Source organism: Camarhynchus parvulus, chromosome 3, assembly GCF_901933205.1.
Source record: "Camarhynchus parvulus chromosome 3, STF_HiC, whole genome shotgun sequence".
Classification (NCBI taxonomy): domain Eukaryota; kingdom Metazoa; phylum Chordata; class Aves; order Passeriformes; family Thraupidae; genus Camarhynchus; species Camarhynchus parvulus.
The window spans coordinates 55,072,008-55,091,806 of NC_044573.1; the positions used below are offsets into that span (position 1 = coordinate 55,072,008).

General features: G+C 36.4%; 1 protein-coding gene across 2 annotated transcripts in view; it reads right to left on the bottom strand.

The window, feature by feature from the left end:
* Positions 1 to 19,799, bottom strand: part of ESR1 (estrogen receptor 1) — a 174,694-nt gene that overhangs the window by 40,390 nt on the left and 114,505 nt on the right. The window contains exons 4-5 of one of the 2 annotated variants that reach the window (XM_030945035.1): positions 16,757 to 16,873; positions 4,032 to 4,367 (exon numbers count right to left, since the gene is read on the bottom strand). In XM_030945035.1, coding sequence (XP_030800895.1) covers positions 4,032 to 4,367; positions 16,757 to 16,873 — 453 coding nt within the window. The remainder of the gene's footprint in view (positions 1 to 4,031; positions 4,368 to 16,756; positions 16,874 to 19,799) is intronic. The other variant, XM_030945036.1, reaches the window with a different exon arrangement.

The window sequence follows — 19,799 nt, forward strand, 5'->3', positions numbered from 1 at the left end:
ACTTTAGTTCAAAGATGAGTAATTACTTTTATTGCTAGAAGTTCTTTTCATTTATTAGAATTCAAAAGTAAAATATTATTATGTTCTTCAAAAAAAGTATTCAGGCTTCACTAATCAATCTAGTTTTGGGGTTGAGGCATAGGCTTAAGTATACGTGTGTGTGTTCAGGGGTTGTACAAAGGAATTGTTTAAATTACCTTGTAATATCATGCAATGGGTGAGCACCTGGCTCACAGGTGGGGCACAAAGGGTTACAGTGAAGGGGGTGATATATGACTGGTGACCTGTCACTGGTGGGGTTCCACAGGGCTCCATCCTTTGCTCCGTGCTCATCTACATCTTCATAAATTACTTGGACACAGGACTGGAAGGGATACTGACCAAGTTCACAGATGATATAAAACTGGGAGGAGCTGCTGACTCCCTTGAGGGCAGGGAGGCCCTGTAAAGAGACCTCAATAAATTAGAGGGCTGGGCAATCACCAGCCATAAGAATTTTAACATGGGAAAGTGCTGGATTCTGCACCTGCGATAGGGCAACCCTGGATCTACAGACTGACCGAGGAGTGAGATGCTGGCAAGCAGCACCACGCAAAGGGACCTGGGGGTCCTGGTCAATGGCAAACTGAACCTGAGTCAGCAGTGCCCGGGCAGCCAGGAGAGCCAACCCTGTCCTGAGGGGCATCAGGCACAGCATGGCCAGCCAGGCAAGGGAGGGGATTGTCCTGCTCTGCTCTGAGCTGGGGCAGCCTCATGTCCAGTGCTGGGGGCAGTTCTGGGTGCCACGATATAACAACATTATACCACTAGAGAGCATGGAAAGGAGGCCATGAGGATGGTGGAGGGCCAGGAGGGGAAGCTGTATGAGGAGCAGCTGAGGTCACTTGGTCTGTTCAGCCTGAGAAAAGGAGACTGAGGGAAGGCTTCACTGCAGTCTGCAACTTCTTTTTGAGGCCAGAGGAGGGGCAAACACTGATCTCTCTCTGTGGTGACAGGGCCCAAGAGAATGGCCTGAAATTATGTCAGGGAGGTTTAGGTTGGTATTAGAAAAAGGTTCTTCACCCAGAGGGTGGTTGGGCACTGGAACAGGCTCCCCAGGGAAGCAGTCACAGCAGCAACCTAACAGAGTTCAACAAGCATTTGGACACTGCTCTCAGGCACAGGGTGTGACTCTTGGGCATGGTGCTGAGCAGGGCCAGGACTTGGACCCAATGGTACTTGTGGGTCCTTTCCAACACAGCATATTCTGTGATCACTATGAAATATGATTTCAACTCACCCACTCATATAGACTTTACTCCTTGCTTGCCTACATCCTGCATATAGGTAAATTAACTCCCACAATGTTTCCAAGGTTTGAGAAGTGTGCGTAGGGAAAGCATTTCCTGCAACTGACTTTTTTCTATTTCTAAAAAAGACACTCACTTTTTAGGAAAAAAGGGATAATTCTTACCCTTGATCCTGAAGCTTGAAAACCTAGTAAATTAGCTGAAAAAATAACTGAGTGGATTTCCACAATGCTTTACACCAAATACTTTAAAAAGTTATTCGGTTCCCCTGTTCATGAATAACATATACACAAATCCTCTCTAATTCAGCTGCATAGTTTAAATCCTAGTAATAATGGAGTAGTCAATGGCAACGTGCTGTGGGGGTGAAAATGCAATTTAAATTATCATACACTCTTCCATTAATGTGTATGTAGTCCCAATATGTTCCAGCAGAAGAAAACTTTGGCAAGCAAAGACCCAATCTTTGAAAGGTGATCATTGCTGCTACAGTTTAATATCAGCAACTAGGTACACACAACCTTTCCTAGAGACCAAGAGATTAAAAAATATATATTTAAGCACACAGGTCTAAATTTCTTATTCTCACAGGCCCCAGTTGTAGAGGTAGGTAGACAATTGGACCTGAATTCTTTTAAATCAACTTCATAAAGTACTTTAATTTCTGCTTTTGTACATGCATACTGTTCTCCAGGCCACAACATCCAGAAACAGCAAGGTGTCCAGCACTTTCAGAACCCACAAACTCTTTTTTTCTCTCTGTCCTGCTTTAGGTATAACTGTTGCTTTCCTTTGGTATAATTGTTTGTATAGTGCCTAATAGATCAAACTATGAATGGAAAAGGATTTTTGTTATTTAATTCTAGCCAAAGTTCAACAGTTCTGTAGAAAACCTCACTTGCTAGAGTACTTATTAATGGATATACATGATCAAGCCACTGGGCTTGGTTTCTCATTAGGAGCTATTTTGACAGTTAATGTAAATTTAAATGTAAAATACATTGGCTACACACAAAGAGTTGATAACCTTACATATTTGATTTTCCTGTGTCAGATGTTTTCTTAAAATTTGAAGTTTATATTTGGTAAACCAGGTAATTTTTTTATCCAGTTTTAATAATCTTGTAACAGGCAGTTCTAGAGATATTTCTGAATAAAAAACAGATCTTGGTTCTCTGACAATGTTACTTAATTTCTAAACACATTTCCATTAATACTCTCAAAATTAAAAGTCATGGAAACCAAATGATTCCAGTTGGACAACATAAAGAATTTAGATTGTGGTATATTCATCTTGAATTTAAATTAATTTATTTTAACAGACTCAGAGTAATTATATCTCTAAAAATCCATAGAAAGGTAATTTGAATTTATCTGTTTTGATAGTGAATAGCTTTAACACTACGTACATAGGTTCATTTTTCAAAAGCATTTTTGTAATGGCATGATGCAAAACATACCTAAATTAACAGCAGAACTGCCCTTGACTTGAACAGACTGTAGATCAGGCTTCAACCACCGTGACTTTGTCAAGAATAAAATTCTCAAGTGATTTCTTATAAGATACGATGAGAAATGAAACACACACAGGTTCTCATTGATCATAGCTGGAGCCCACAAAGTGACATGTGAAAAGTGGCTGAAAGGGAACCCTTAAGAACTGGAAAAGACATGGTTATTGATTTACCAGGAACAGTCTTGCCAAGCTTAAATGAAGGAAAACAGAAAAATGGCATAACCTGGGTGTAATTCTTTTGAGTTAATGCACTATGTGAGAGAGTGCTGTGTTAGTCGTCTCTAGCATCCCTTCCTAAAGTATCTACATAATTTTAATTAAATAAATGGCTACAGTAAAAAACTTAAAAGATCAGAACTCCAGTGAATTATGAAGTATAAATTACCATGTATGCCAGTACATTTTTACCAAGATAAAACTATGACATGTGCAATAAATGTCTTACAAATTTTTAAATCTTATGAAGAGTATTTGTGTAGATTGAAACTGTGAAAGGTGATGAACTTTAACAACAAAACTACTCTCTCATTTAATTTATATTGATTAACTGAACTACATGAATAAATATATAACATACGCTCAAAGAAAAATGTTACATACTTCCAAAATTCTCTAACTCCTTTTGGGAAAAGAGGAAATCATGGTGCACCAAAAATAATTTCATACTAAAACTTTTATTCTGGATTTGTTTTTCAAACCCAAAATTCATGAAAGGTCTGTAATTCACAGTCAAAACTATAACCCAGCAAGTAAATAAGTCTTAGTAATACTTACAGGCTTAGTAGTGATACTGAATTTATGGCTTACATTACATATATGAGAGTAACCCTTTTCTAAGGAGATAAAAATATTTAACATAATTTGCTTAGGTCAAATTGACTGGATTTGACAAATAATCTCTTTCAACCTTTAATTTTGCTGAGTTTTGTATGGAAAAAAAGAAGGATTTGCAAACAAAAAACTGCCCAGCATCCCATAGAGTGAGGAAGATACCTTTTCTTAAATAAATCTTTCCTCAAAAGTCACTTACATTGCACAATAGCATTTTATTGATCAATATAACATAAACTTTGTTTAATGTTGTAAATTTTGTTAATGTATTTATACTTAAATGAGCAATTTGAATTAAATGAGAATAGGTAGTCAGAAAATTAGTACGTGGGGTTGTTTTTTTCTTGGTTGTGATCTACAGGTTTTATAGTTGACGCGGGCTTTTTTTTCCTTACCTGGAACTCTCTTTGCCCAGTTGATCATGTGCACCAATTCTCTGTCTGCAAGGTTGGTCAACAGGGTCATCATAGAGGCTTCATTGAATGGTCTGTTTGGGTCATACTCAGAATAAACCAGGGGTGGCTCAGCTTCCAGCAAGGCACTGACCATCTGTTCTGCCGTCAGGGACAGGGCTGGGCTGTTCTTCTTGTTATGTTTAACCACCAGTGGACTTGTCCAAAGGGTGGGAGCTCGCAGCTCTGTTGAAGAAGCCTCCCCATTCCTGGAATCCTGCTCCTCTCTTTGGCGTTTCTGTTTCATCACTCGCCCACCTCTGCGGTCTTTCCGGATTCCTAGAGACACACAAGAATATCATCAACCCCTTCCCTTGAACTTAAGTGTTACATACACTCGGCATCAGTGAACAGCAGATGCTTTTGATAGACCCAAGCAGCACTGACTCTTGATTAAGACTTCTTCAGAAGTCTTACACCAGTAGTTGGACAGAAAAACTACTTTTTAAAGTATAGTATCAGGAATAGTGCATGCCTTCCTAAAATTCAGATCTGTTGGGCTCACACAGAAATCCAGACTAGTGATACTGTACCACTGCCTTAACCCAACAAAAGGAAGTCAGTTATTGGGAAAAATAAATATTTCTTTATTGCCCAAAACTTCAAAGTATGTCCCAACCTCTAGCAGACTATTAGTCTATAAATTATCAATGATAAATTAATGATGTTGGCGGGTCAGATAGATCACAGAAGTAGCTCTCAAAAACCATCTAGAATATTTTGCTTAAGGTCACCAATTATTTTAATTAAACATCATCCTATTACTGAGCCTCTAATCTTCATAATTATATAAAAAACACTCAAGAAAGTTCCCATTATAAGATGAGTTTATACAGCAAAAAAGGATGCCATTTAAGTAGATAAACATAAGTATGAAAAGGAGAGATAATTATGACCTCAGATTCTAATGTGGGAGACCTACTGTCAAAAGGCTGAAATAAACCACAACAGCAACCATTATTGTCATTACTGCACATTTCTGCAATGTGCTTTGTACTGTATGACCCTGAACTTAGGATATTATCAAGTCAGCCATACCAATTCAAACAACATAAGACCATTGCAGTGGAACAAAATTTCCCTTTGTGGAAAGGTTACAAGAAAAATACAATGATAAAGCCCATGTGGACTCCAACCATAAAGGGAAGGTTAAGTCTGGATCTAAGTGGAGGAGTAACAGGCATTTTGAGACCGAGTCAAAAACTTAAATCCATCATCAAGTGGAGGCAAGGGAGGACAACCAAGTAATAAGGAAAGCACACAAGGAATTGAGATATGAGAAAGCAGCTTATGATGCAGCTTACGCTGGAGTTCTCATGCAATAGGTAAAAGCAGCACTAGTCCCAGCTTGAAATGCAAAAGAAGTATCTACAGAGAATAAAGATGCAAGGCATTCAAAAAATAGGGAAGAGAAAACATTTCAAACAAACCCAAAACAAACCAAAAACACTTGCAAGCAATCAGTACGGGTCTTCAGAATGGTTGGGGAAAGGGAAACACAACATTTGCTCAGCTCTCTTAACACCACAAAATTTCAAACCTTTAGAATCCCAGTCTTTGTTGGCAGCATTTTCATCCCACATACAACATGCTTTCATATAAATGTTGTTCCTTTTCAGCCTCAAAGAAACAGGGAGAATCTTTCAATCTCTTTTCCTCTTTATTGCATTATGAATTCAACACTGAATTAGTATTTGGAGATTAGGCATTTTATGTTTAATTCATTCAAAATCTAGTGGGCTTTGTGATTCTATTCCATTAATCTATTTAGATAAAGGGAGTTCAATAAATCTCTTATCACTCTTGTTACTTAACCTATCTACATTGTCCCATTCACTAAACTAATTCTAAGCCAAAACTCTCAAACACATTGCTGTTCCCATTTTTCATTCAGCAATACCAATTTTTCCTACCACTAAACAGTTCCTGTTAAGGAGAGGCAGGGAGATACTTGCTATTCAGAGAAACACAAGACTTATTCTGGCAAATTGTCATTGTAGAGATACTCTCACTGGTAACTTCCTTGCAATACTCAATAGCAGGCATGCTCTATCTGTAACAGATATTTTTGTTGTGTGTTGTATTTGGTTTTGTATCAATTTAAAGGTTTTGAATTAAACTGCCCTGTGAAACATGTATATATAATCACATGAACAAGCCCACATGGTTCACAGAAATGAAAGCATTTGTTAACTTTCTCACATTCCAAATTTTATAGCTCCTCATCTAGAAATTTTCTTTCAAAGAGAAAGCATCCTTGGGGTCTGTGCTGTTCAACATACTCATAAATAGACAGGCTGACATAATTCATAAACAAGAAGTTGAGGTTAGAAAAATACTATAAAAACATCAGATAAGTTTAAAAAGTAAACAGAAGGCTAGAAATTACTAGGAAAGGAAGGGAGGACAGAACAACTTCATAAATCACAGAGTTTATTATTGTGAGGCACACTACAGTGAACACTGCATGCAGTTCTGTTCTTCCCAAATTAAAAAGAGATATAAAAATAAATGAAAAAGGGATAGGAGAAAAACAAGTAAGATGACTTGAAATGTGAAACAACTTTGGTGTAAGAAATATCTATATCGACTATATCTGCTCAGCCTGCAAGCCAGATACAAGACTAGAAAATCAGGAATAGCAACAGGATGAATTAGATACAAAACGCTAAAGATTCACTTCTAACACAAGAAGGTTTCAAGTGAAAATATCCCGTGCAAGGTTGAGGACAGACAGGAAGAGGTTCTCTTTCACGCCGTGGAGAAAGAAAACTGACATTGTGAATAAATTAGAAGGTGATATATTTAGAAAGCTGTAGGTCAAATGTGAGAGACAAAAGAATCCATTAAAGGTTAGTAAATATAAGTAGAGCAACTTCAGCATTAAGTCTCCATCATAAAGATTACTGGAAGATCAGAGTTTTTGTGTGATTGCTTTTACTTAGTCCAGGCCTGCCTTGTTAAGTAAAACAAGGATATGATGAGGATTTTACTTAACAGAGAAAAGATGGCAAATGTAAGCATATTTAGCTGTTTACAAATAAACCAGATGTTAAATAAGAACAATAGTTTTATTTTTAATTCATCTGAAAGCCTACCACTGCCTTTTCTTCACCTTAGAACAAAAAAAGCAGTGCATTAAGCAAAGCTGAACAAAACCAGTTTGGAGGAGATGCCTCCCACAGATTTATTTTTTGCATTTTTATTTCAGGATTAAAAAAACAAATCAACCAATCAACCAACTGTAGCAATTTTACTACTGGATTTTGTGGAGACTAAGTCTGAAAAAAAAGTCAGTAAGAGTATGCATTCCTTCTGCATCACATCACCAGCTTTTATGATCACAGACAGAAAGGTCTCTGAATCTGTATAAGTATCATATTCATCAGAGATTTATACACCTTACTACTAACTCTTTACCTAAGGCCTAGATGGACAAACAACAAACTTATTCATTTTCTGGAACTAAATAGGAGTGAGTATCTCTCTGAAAAATGCAAGTGCTCCCAAATCTCCTTCAACTTAATCAAATTTTATCTCTGTTAAAGAGAGATAATAGTGATGCACAGTCACTAATTCCAAAAAAGACAACTCTATCAAACTACAATTTTCTTGACAAAAGTGCAATGATTCTGTAAGGGGTTTTTAAATATATGAATGCATCAATTTTAATTTAACAGTTCAGCAAATAAAGGAATCTTAATTGTCAAGTGTTATGAAAGACAATATTCTAGCAAAAATTGAAGTACTATGCATCTTGCAAGAGCTCTAAAACAATTTCCACTTGAGTTTTAAAGCTGCAAGAGCCAAGATTTTCAAAGGCAGTTCTATAAAGCTTCATATGTAAATTCAGTCAGACTTTTGGACATGGAGACAGGTTTCAAAACTTCTAAGTAATTATATAATCAAATCATTAGAACCTGATCAGCAGTAAAAAAATTGCATATGGACAATAAAGTTGCATATGACACTCCCATGGCAGGGGCGTTGGCACTAGATGATCTTTAACATCATTTCCAACTCAAGATTCTATGTGTATGATTGTGAAAGAAATGTTAACCATATTAAATACTTCCCTAGTGTTTTCCCATATGTCATTAAAACAAAACAAAAAATAAATTCCAGATCATTAAAACAAAAGATCCAAAATTAAAAATGCAACAAATGAGCACTGAATCTCAGCTATATCACAGCCATTTTTTTCCTACCTATTGCTAATAAAAAAGCTCCACTTTTATACCTTCATATAAAATATTCAAGAATATTTAGAGGAAGAATAGGAGGAGACCAATTAGAATCAAATGTGCTTGGCTGTGTGTGACCTACAGAGTAATACATTTTAGATTTGGAGATACAGGTATAATCTCCAATTTTATTCAAGTTAAATACATTCCCTGTGAACTGGTTTGTATAATATTGTTCAATTTCTTTCTTGATAGACCTGTTAGAAATTTGTTCAATCAACAACAGTTTGTAGCCACACTTTTTTACTTTTTTTTTTTTTTTTTTTTTTTTTTTTTGCTTATTTGTGTTTGGGGTTTTGGGGGAGGAGTTGGCTTTGGGTTTTTTTGATTGGTTTGGTTTGATTTTGTTTTTTCCTTTTTTTTATTTAAGAGGACAACAAAAAGATGGAACTATGATTGGATTTGGAAACAGTGATGGGTAAACGGTTTACCAGCTAAGTTCCCAACCTGGAACAACCTTTGAACCTGAGGCTCTTTGTCCACACTTCTGCTCCTTGTCAGCAGGCCCCAGAGGAGAGACATTTGACACTTCTGTATACATGCACAGCCTTGTAGCCTTAACAGCCTATCATTTTGTCTGCTTGTCAAAAGAGTGTTTCAAATGTGCTTGGAAGCACCTTCTCCTCCAAACAATGTTGTTGCTCTTCATGACCAACCTACCTCATTGGCATCCGGTTGAAAATTGCCAGAGAGAAAGAATCTCTGTTTTAGAGAGAAAGAAACTCTAATGTCTTGTAAATCAAACCCTGCTTGACAATAAAAGAGAAAACGCATGTGGTAAGTGAAAGATATTATAAATAAGAAGGTATCTCTCAGAGAGGCAGAGAGTCAATTGCCGCACTGATGATCAAAGTGTTAAGGGAGAATGCACAAAACAGGCCATGGCAGAGCTGCCAGACAAATCCTTTACACCAGTGTTTGCAAAGGAAGAAACCATATTTTCCTATGACATAAACCTACCTTTCTGAAATTGAAGTTGGATTTGAAGAGACCAGAAATTCAAAAGCCTTTCTTCAAATGTCCTAGTACGGGAAGGATTTACTAAACTGTTGGGGGAAGACCTCTGGGGCTGAGTCCAGGCTCACTTTTGTGTCATTGCTGCCATTAGCCAAACTAAGGGACTGCAAAAGTAAAACAATGTGAACAAGCCAACAGCTCCCTTATGGACACAAACCTGAGTGTCTAAGCACAACTAGCTCTAGAGTCCAAAGGGCAGATGCAGGTGAGGTATCTGTCTCCCAACAGCCTCTTACGGCAACTTCACTTTACAGGTAGGCACATTAGGCACACCTCTGCTGAATCCAACAGCTTTATAATGCTTCATTGGAAATAAAACAGAATCCTACAGCTTCCTTTCAAACATAAGGTCACTGTAGCTGCTGTACATAAGCCGAAGTCAATAACATAATTTCATTCTTGATAGATTTGTAACAGACAGAGATTGCTGAAGCTCTGACGGCAGGGTAGGTTCTAATATTGCAATGTATCAGCATGGTCCTTCCAAGGTGATTTTGAAGACTTTTGAGATTTTCGGGAACTTTTCTGCTTGAATCTCTCTACATAAATACATTATTTGGTCACAGAAAAGTAACACCACTTTCCAAATTCAAATTTTATAGCCTAATAAATCCTTCTTTTGAATATGATTCAGACAATCAGCCCCTTATTTCATTCCCATTTCTCTTTCAGAAAATGAAACAGTGATGTAAATTGTGCTGAAAACCCAGGTGGGTTGACAATTAGTTTAAATGAGAAACATTGTCTGAAATCTTCTAAAAAGATTAATCAGAATTTAATGTCTAATCTCAAACAGACCTGCCCCAAGTGACAGTGCTTAACAGCCTGGTTTCTGACAAGGATATCTAGACACTCAGTACTATAAATCAGTAACAGGTTTGTGTTCAGTCTGTGCACCTGGATGTTACAGTCTTTTTGACTCCTGAGTACTGTACGTCTATTTATGAGAGTTTTTTTTCAAAAAATATCTCTTATCCTTTTCCAAATTGGAGCTTATTTCTCCTCTATAAACAGGGCCCCCTTCTATTGGAGATAGAAGTCACAGTGGTGGTTTAGATTCAGATATTCTGGTTCAACTCCTGGCTCTGCTACCAGTTTGCTCATTGGCCAAGTCACACTACATATCTCAGTGCCCCAGAAATCCTACTGACTAAAATGCAGATCATAAAACTGGTCTTTCATGTAAAGTCTTAAAGACCAGTTACAAAAAATAGCTGTTAAAAAGCAGGCAAACGTCATTTGGGGTCTCTAATGACTATTCATAATGCACAGTTTGAGAAACAATGATCTATTAAATTAAAGATGAAGGTGCAAGGCATATTTCATCCTAATCTGTATTTTTGTATTCAGTCTTTGGCAGTCATAGCACATAGCACACCTAAAGAGCATCTTAGGACATGTAGAAGTGAAACAAGAGAAGTTCAATTAATCCATTATTCAAATTAATCCCTTTCAGTGTCAACACTCCTGATAAACTCATACCAAGTTTTGGTTACAGTAAGTATAGCAACTGCCCCATTCCTAGACAATATTTACAATGAGCCTTTAGACATTTCAGGGATCACAAGAAAGCCTTTTGAGGAACATTCTCCACCTTTACATCAACCATTATTTGGGAAAGCCAGTCATTTTAGGACAATGAGTCCATTGGTATAAATCTCAAAGACAGTAAGAAATTTTAATTGCTACATTTTAGAAATTTTGTGTTGCAGGTGTTTGGCCTGATACCAGGACTGAGCGCTAGAACTGAACTGTAAATGTCTAACCAAGAGAAGAGCCAGAACCATACAATCAGAATTGTGGACAGTTTTGGGTTGGAGAGGATCTAAAAGATCATCTAGTTCCAACCTCCTTGCCATGGTCAAAGACACCTTTCATTAGACCAGGTTGCTCAGAGCCCCATCCAAGTTGGCCTTGAACATTTCCAGGGATAGGGCAACATTTCTGAGCAACCTGTTTCAGCGTCTCTCTACCACCTTCAGAGAAAAGAATTTTCTCATCCAAACTTACCCTCTTCCAGTTTGAAGCCATTAGCCCCTGTCCTACCACTAAATTATCTTATAAAAAGTCCCTCTTGAGCTCTCTTATAGCTCTAGTACTCTAGGAATTACTCAAGTAATGAAAAAGTATGAAAAGGCCAAAAAGCCAATGTAAACTAATATACAACTATAATCAGCTTTAAAATTTCAAACAAGTGTTCAAGAGTTAAACATTAAAAATTCTGCATTAATTCTTCTTTTTTTTTTTTTTTTTACATATCCACTTATAGCATATAACTAAGCATAAGACAATTTGTCCCATTTCGTCCCATTTCCACCTGGCTGCAAAAAGTCTTAACTATGTATAAATTCACTGCTCATTCTGCTTTGAGCAGGTGGCTCAACAAAAGACTTCCCAGATTTCATTCTAGCGCAGACCATTTTATGAAGTGGAATAAGAAGATAAACCATCTTTGGCAAAGATGTTCACAATAATGATCTCTTTAATTTTGGGGGCAGAACACAGGAATATTGTACTTTGTGACAATTTAATGGCAGTGATCCCATTTGCATGTGTGCAAAGAGCAGAAAAAATACTTCACTAAAAAATCTAATTTCATTTCCCAGAAAACTGCTGTAAACTCACAAAACTTTGCTTCAAATGTGCAGGAGTACATGATTTCAGCCCAACAATTCCAACTTTAAAGAGTACATTTCCTCATACATTTATCAGGCCCCACCTACAGTTATTTGGCTGAGTAGAGAACAGTATGTCTAATAAGCACCACTGAGGTTCTCCTTAAACAAACCAGAATCATTTCACATCCACAATCCATTTCCTTTCATTCACTAATTTTGTCTTTTAAATATAATAGCTAATTAAAAGATAAGTACATGAAAATGTAGAAGACCTTGAGCCCATCCAGTGGTTGCGTCAGACATCAATTTACTTCTGCTTTTGATAATTATTTTAATAATCCTATTTCATGAATAATAGGCCTTTTTTCATTAATAAATATAGAATTCAGCAAGGAAGTATGGATCTCAATTTAAAGACAAAAATCAGCAAGGTCCTTCTCTGACAGAATGAAAAATTCATTTTTTCATTTTCCCTGTAGAAATTTATCTTAAACTCCAGCAAGACTGTTGCACTGAACCAGACTGGCTTAGAGGTGGATAACCATTTCAAAAGAATGTGAGAGAAAAACTGAAGCCTAGAGACTCCAGTCTCTAGGAGTTAATGTGTCTACAGTCTAATGGCATGTGGTTTTAGCACCCTGTTACAGCCAGCAGAGTTTCACTCCCTGGGCTGTATCACAGTAATTTCTGAAGCGTTCTTAGGCAATTTGTGAGGGTAACACTGCAGGATGTAGGCTTCAAATGTGCTATAACACTCTAATTTCATTATCACAACAAACAGTACACAGAATCTTCTCTCTACAACCTGAGATTTCAGGCTGTTCAAAGACAGTAAATACCCCATGTCATATACAAAGTCACCATCTGAATGTAGCACATGAGCACTCAAATCCTTGATGGTCACATTTCCTATGATTTGATGCTAGGAAGCCATCATCATTCGAGAATTGAAAGAATTACATAGGTATCAGCGTGGTTAAACATGGACTATCAGACAAATAATGGATTTTCCTTTAGGTATCTGGCATTCAACATTATGGCATTTTTTTGCCATAGCCACGAATCCCACTAGGACCCCATTTGCTCTTATCCACGCAGCACTTAATGACAAATCTATCTTGTCACACATTGAAAGGAGGGGAAGAATGCAGCATGCTAATTACTAGAAACCCTCATTCACTTACCACACTATAAAATAATTATTAAAAACAATAAAGCAAGGTGCTTTTTGTTTCATAAAATTAGGGTCTTTGGGCCCAAGTCACCAGAAAGCTCTTCAAACAATGGAGAAACAGAAAACAAGATCTGTATGGGAGCCGGGGTCACTGGCACTTAACATATGTTTGGAGCTTCAGGGTTGCAGCTGCTGTAACAACTCCATTTGAAAGCTGGCACCCTGCATCATGTGAAAGTTGGCGTACACTTCCCCCAACCAGGACAGAAACAAGCTTCAAAAAAGGATCAGGAAATTGCAAACAAAAACAAGGCTTCTCCTCCATGCTACAGAACAGAAGTAAAAGGGACATGGCAAGGACCTTATTCAATGTGCCCACTTTAGACTTATGTACAAACAGGGGAGCACAGACTAATTAATAACTCATAATTTTAAGGGTTTATTCAGAAAGAGAGAATGAAGTATTTGGACAAAATATAACAGCTTTAAATTATGCCTCAGATGCCCACTGCATCAGCAGAGATTCTTGCAGTCTAATTGTCTCTTGAAGCAGCACAGTAACAGATGCAGAAGGAAACACTTGCAAACACAAGAGGAGAGAAAAAAAAATAACTCTTCAGTACTGAAAGAAGTTTTTAAAAGACCCAAGAACAGGGAAGAAAAAAAAAATCAATAAAATTTCCACAGGATCTCATAAGAGGAACTCATCAGTAAATGTTCCTTCCACACAGTTCAAGGGCCACTTGAAGCCTGCATTTTTTTCTGCATGAAGCCTCTAAAACATATTTCAGTTGTGTCCACTCTACTAAAAATAATATATAGGAACATCTTCAGTCTGCATTAAGTGACCTTCTGTGAGGAAAACTTCAGCAGCCATATTCTATATCATATGTTTAGAATTAACCAGAGATATTTAATGAAGATTTTGCCTACCTTCCACAATATTTACTGAAAGTCCATATTTTATATCAGTTATTACTCATATCACTTAAATGGCAGATAAAAGTCACAAGTAGGCAACTTTTAAAATTTACTGAGAAACCTCAGCTAATTTAGTGTAGAATAAAAACTGGGATTACATTTGGGGGAAAGAAAGATTACATGTGTTTTCTGCTATATCTAAAGGTTGTATCATCATAAGCAAATTGTGGAGACAGAGATAAAAGTGAGATAAGACACAAACAAATATTCAAGTGTATGATAGAATTAGTGCCTTGAAAAAAGGCAAATCCTTCAAAATGAACATAAAGTGATTTTTTTAAATTAAAAGATCCAATCACAAGAACTAGGAGTTATTGGAGAACATTGCGAATCTTGGGGAAATCACAGAGCTACATCATTTTAGTATGTTGAAGAAAAGTTCTATTTTATCTATTAAAAGCGAAAATCTTCACAGGTCTCTTCAGAAAAAAAATTTAAAAATCAAAAACATTTAAACATTATCACTTAAAGTTAAGCCATATGGCATGATAAGAATATTTACTTAACCTTTATCTTCATCTGTGAGAAATGTGACAATTATAAAGGTCTAGATTTAGAAGAGTTTAGGTTTAGATTTAGAAGAATTTAGAAAAGTTTTTCTTCCCCACACATTCATGTGGCCAGTAGGGGATCAGTGATGACTCCAGAAAAGCTTTTTATGTTTTACTTCATGTACATTAATTTTACCTTCCTTGAAGTCATCTGCAGGCATGACAGATTTATTACTTGTAACTGAGGGATCTTGAGATTTTTTTCCAAGACTTCATAAAATAAATATTTTAAAACTCTTGCCTATGAACCAGTGATGAACTTCATGCATTATTAGTAGTACTATAAGAGCAGATACAATTTATGCTGATCCTGATCTCCTTGTTTATAAACTGTGAGTTTAGTTTCTTAAAAGAAGAAAAACAACAGCAACAAAACAATAAACACCGACAAACAAAACACCACAACACTGACTATTTTTTAACTGCCAGTTCCTAGAGTGACTATAAAAATCTTACAGCATTGTAAAAGGAAAGGAAAGGATGAAATCCAGACTACTTTTCTCAGGTGAGAACCACTATATGAAATAATGATTCCAGAACATTTATATTTGAAAGAAAATTTGGACAGAATTGCAGTATTTCTTTTGGACTTTTTTAATCTAAAACAATGCTGGTTGAGAAATCTTCCCAGTTTTTATGAGAGTAAAACAGTTACTTATGGAATGGTCAAAACCTATTAGAACCTGCATCCTAGAGAAGACATACGAAAAACATAACACTGGTAGAGTGGATCATTAATTAAATACACGTAAGTATGGATGCAAATGTGCCAAATGAAAAATGCAATGTCATCAACAAAAAGCATAATTATAAATCCTAGCTGTGATCTGCCATGTGTACAAAGGTCAAAGCTAAATCTGCATGGCATATTCATGTATGGATTCCCTGCTTTTAATGTGCCTTTCTTGAACCCCTATTTATTCTGGATCATACCTGTGATATTAACTACATACACTTTGAAAAGTTCTAGCCATATAAACCAGGATCAATACATAAAATCTCATGAAAAAAAATCAACCGCTGTCTTAACTTCTAGAAGAAAAAGCAGATTTTACATCCTCCTCCTGCTTGCATCCCACAATTGAGATCAATAAAATCAGTCTCAGTTCTTTCCTAATCCTCGAGTTGAGAAAAATGTAGACCCAATCTCAAGTGCAGCAACAACTGATCATTTTTCCTTTAGCCTTTCTCTTTTTCTCCTAAGATTCTCAGACTTGGTCTACCTTTGCTGGACTTACAAATGATTTGTTGAGGAAAGGACCAACATGGTGAGTTCCTCTTCTCTCTTGCACCAGACTTTCTGGGGCATAAGTAAGCATTAGGTGTGCCAAAGAAAGGAAGAACCAGTCTGTAATCTAACTAGCTCTTTACACACAAAATACATGGAATCCCTTCTGCCCTGTGCACTTATTAGTTTGCTAAGTTTTTCCTATAGATACAGGTTTCCATACAGCTACTGATTACTCTTCACTGATGAAAGCAATTTGAAATTTTTAGCAGGCTACAACAAGCCATCATTATTACAAATCTTCTAGGAAAGTGGCATTTATCACAGTTCTTATAAAATGAGTAAGCCTTTAATATTGTTGAGTTAAATTAATTCACATCTAAAATACGTGTACAGTACCATAGCAGAGAAATTAAGTTTCCCTTCCAGGATTCACAGAACAAAAATCACATATCCAGAAGTTTATTTAATAATATGGACTGATTTGAGACTACCAATGCTCTTCCCACTGAACTGCAAAATGCTGCAAAATCTTGGGTTAAATTTCATTCATCAGGATCTGAAGCCTACCATGAGAGACCAAAACCACACTGAATTAAAAATAATAACAGAGGAATTCTAATTCTGTTGAAATCAATGGTCCTCTTATTTTTCATGCAAATCTGGACAAGATAACATGATATTCCAGAGCTTTCCATTTTTTATTTAATAAAATAATTTTGATTTAATAGACTTCAACTCAATAAAATCAGTAGCTCCCTCCTTTAATTAGAAACCATAGCAGCTGCCCAATGAAGCTAAAAGGCAGGAAGGCAGACAGCAATGCTGAAGATTTGATGACGGCTGTGTACATACCACCTTTCATCATCCCCACTTCGTAGCATTTTCTCAGTCGGCAGGCCTGGCAACTCTTCCTTCTGTTCTTGTCAATGGTGCACTGGTTAGTAGCAGGACACATGTAGTCATTGTGCCCTGTAAAACCAGAGGGAAAGTAAGGACACAGCTATACACAGACATAACAAAAATTACTATAATATCTTGGGGAAAAAAGTAGGGTTACCATCATAACCTCTCGTAAAAGTGTCGATAGAGATTTTGAAACTAACGTCCCTACGCCACACATTTATTTGCAAATTCTTTAAATTAAAACTTCTGTAGACTAATTAAAATAGTGAGCAATTAAAGCAGCCACAAAAGAGGATCTATTAATATGAACAAGTGCCTTGACTTCCTTGCTCTCAGGCTGAGAAATACAACACCATCTGGTTTTGTGTGCCTGTGCTGATGTTTAACCAATAGACTGCACAAAATGAGGTTTACGAAATTAAAAAGATTTTATCTATGACAGTCAGTTCCAGTAAAGAAACAAACAACAACATAGAACAGAAGCGAAAATCCTCAAATAATTAATTGTACCTCAGGGATAAATCAGTCACTAATTCCAGCTGCATGTCTACTGCTTTGTGCAAAAACTTTCTGACACGACAAATTCTAAAATTACCACACGCTGAAACCAAGATTGTTACTGGGATCTTCTCCTTCAGAGCTCCTCTTCCTCATTTCTTACTCTCTTTAGCATTTATAGTGCCAAAAAGCATATATTCCAATTTGCTTTTAACAAAAGTGTGCTTAAATCTGCTATAAAATTATTTGCCAACCATTGACAAAGGTTAGTAAGGATGAAAAAGCCTCTTTAAAACGATCTCATTGGTTCTCTGTATTAATCTGAATATAACTAAGGTACAGCACACACGTTAAAAAAAAAAAGTTACTGCAGAACTGTTTGTTCTTTCTTTGAGGTCAAGGGATCAGCTTGAGGTAAAGTAGGGTGGAGGTTTCACAGAGGCCTTGGTCTCATCAAATCATCTATCCTTGACTACAAATTAGAAAATAGAGTAAAAATTACTATCAGATTACACCAGGAGCATCTGCTCTCTAATGCTGCATAACTGGGATCTCATCAAAATAAGTAGCCAGACTCTAAACTTGTTACTAGGGGAGCAACTGACTATGCCCTGTCTCAAATAGACAGAACTATTATTTTTTAGGTCTACTGGATAGAAGAAAATAATACTGGAAAAGTCTGTATCCATATGCTTTGCTCCACCAATGCAGTAAACAGGTACAACTGAACCACCATCTCAACCCAGCATGAGAGAACACTTTAATTTTCAGTTCCTCTGGTAGGATACAGACTGTTCTATATCTGGTTCAAAACCTTTCACATGTAAGGAAATAAAAAAAAATCAAGTCAGAAAGAAAAGAGCCTCAACCACATATGCAGTATCTACAGAGAAAAGGAGCCAAAAAAGAAAGCCATATTTTTAAGAAAATGCACTTATATTGAATCACACTAAGCAGCAGTGAACAAGTGTAGCGCCTGACTTCAATCACCTGCCTTGTTCATTAGGCAACTTTGGAAATACCATGAGATAAAGATTAATTTTAATTACTTTTTTTAAAAACAAAGAAGCACTTTGAAAGAATAGCTCATTGTCTTCCTGATGAAGTTAAAAGGTAAATTCACATGGTGAATGAGTGCAGGCTTTGAAATCAGCAGATAATTCAGAACATCATTTAGATCTCTCTAAAATGAGAAGATAAATCCCACTTTGGTCGAAGTTGAAATCATGCTAACCACCTTTGCTGGATTGGCTGACTTTTATAGTGTTCAAAGGTTAAAAAAAAAGTGACTGAAGTGACTGCATGCAAAAACCACAAATCAAGTGTAATCAATGTCATCAGGACAGCCATCCTATTTTTGCTATGCTTATGTGGGTGATAACCTTCTCCTTGGCTATGAATCTGTGTTTACTTGTGCAAACCACAAGTGTTTGGAAATAAACACTTGGACTGTAGAATAGTACATAAAATAATCCTATTTGTAATAGAGCTACAGTTCCTACATTCATATAATAATATTTTTCCTTTTGACGAGCTTTATCATGAATTTACCATTTAAATGTTAGCATAATTAGTCTGTTTTCATGCACATGATCTGCACCTTAGGCAATACACTGTTCACTCAAAGTGCCTGATTGACTTCACAGAATAAAGAATGTAAAATCTGGCTGCTAAAAACAGAAAGATCTGTGTGTGATGGACATACTTCTTTAGATTGCAAGTATCATTGTTTAGCCTTTCAGATTTCCTGTAAGTCTAAGGAAAAGATAATGCATTTAATATTTATCATAATTTTTTGTTTATTTTAATCAACATGACTTCAAGAGATGGGAAAACATGCTGATCTGAGAGAGAAATTAGGAAAATTTTCATACATGACAGCTGGGATAAGAAGGAAGGAAAGTAAAGCTAAATTGTAGACTTTATCCACACCTTAAGGTGTCAAACAAGACTGAAAATGAAAAGCAAAACCTTAGGAAAAATTACATTAAAAAGAAAAAATAAAAGCACTTGGACATTACATAGGCTTACCCAGTAAAAACAAATGTTGAATGTCAAATAAAAAGTAACACCAATTTTAAGTTAAAGTGCCCCAATAAAACTGCACTTATTGGTTTTAAAATCATACTTTTTCCTAACAGCTTCAGAGAAGAACATAAGGTTATGTCTAAATCCTTTATAAGCACAGATACTCAAATTCACAGTTTAACTACTCTCAGAAATGGCCTTTGGATTTGGAATTTGTGTTCTCTTAGCAACTACTCAGCACTGCTGAGAAGATTAATCTTCTTTCTGGTTTTAAACAAAGAAAACATTAGTAACATGTCAGTAAGGAAAAGAGTCTAGAAGGCTGTAAAACATGCTTCATTTGCATCCAGTGAGGAAGTCCTCTTTTTTCTGCATACCTCCCTAGGAAAGATTATGAAATATCCTGAATTAGCAGGGACCTGCAAGGATAATCAAGTCCAGCTCCTGGCCCTGCCCAGGACAGTCC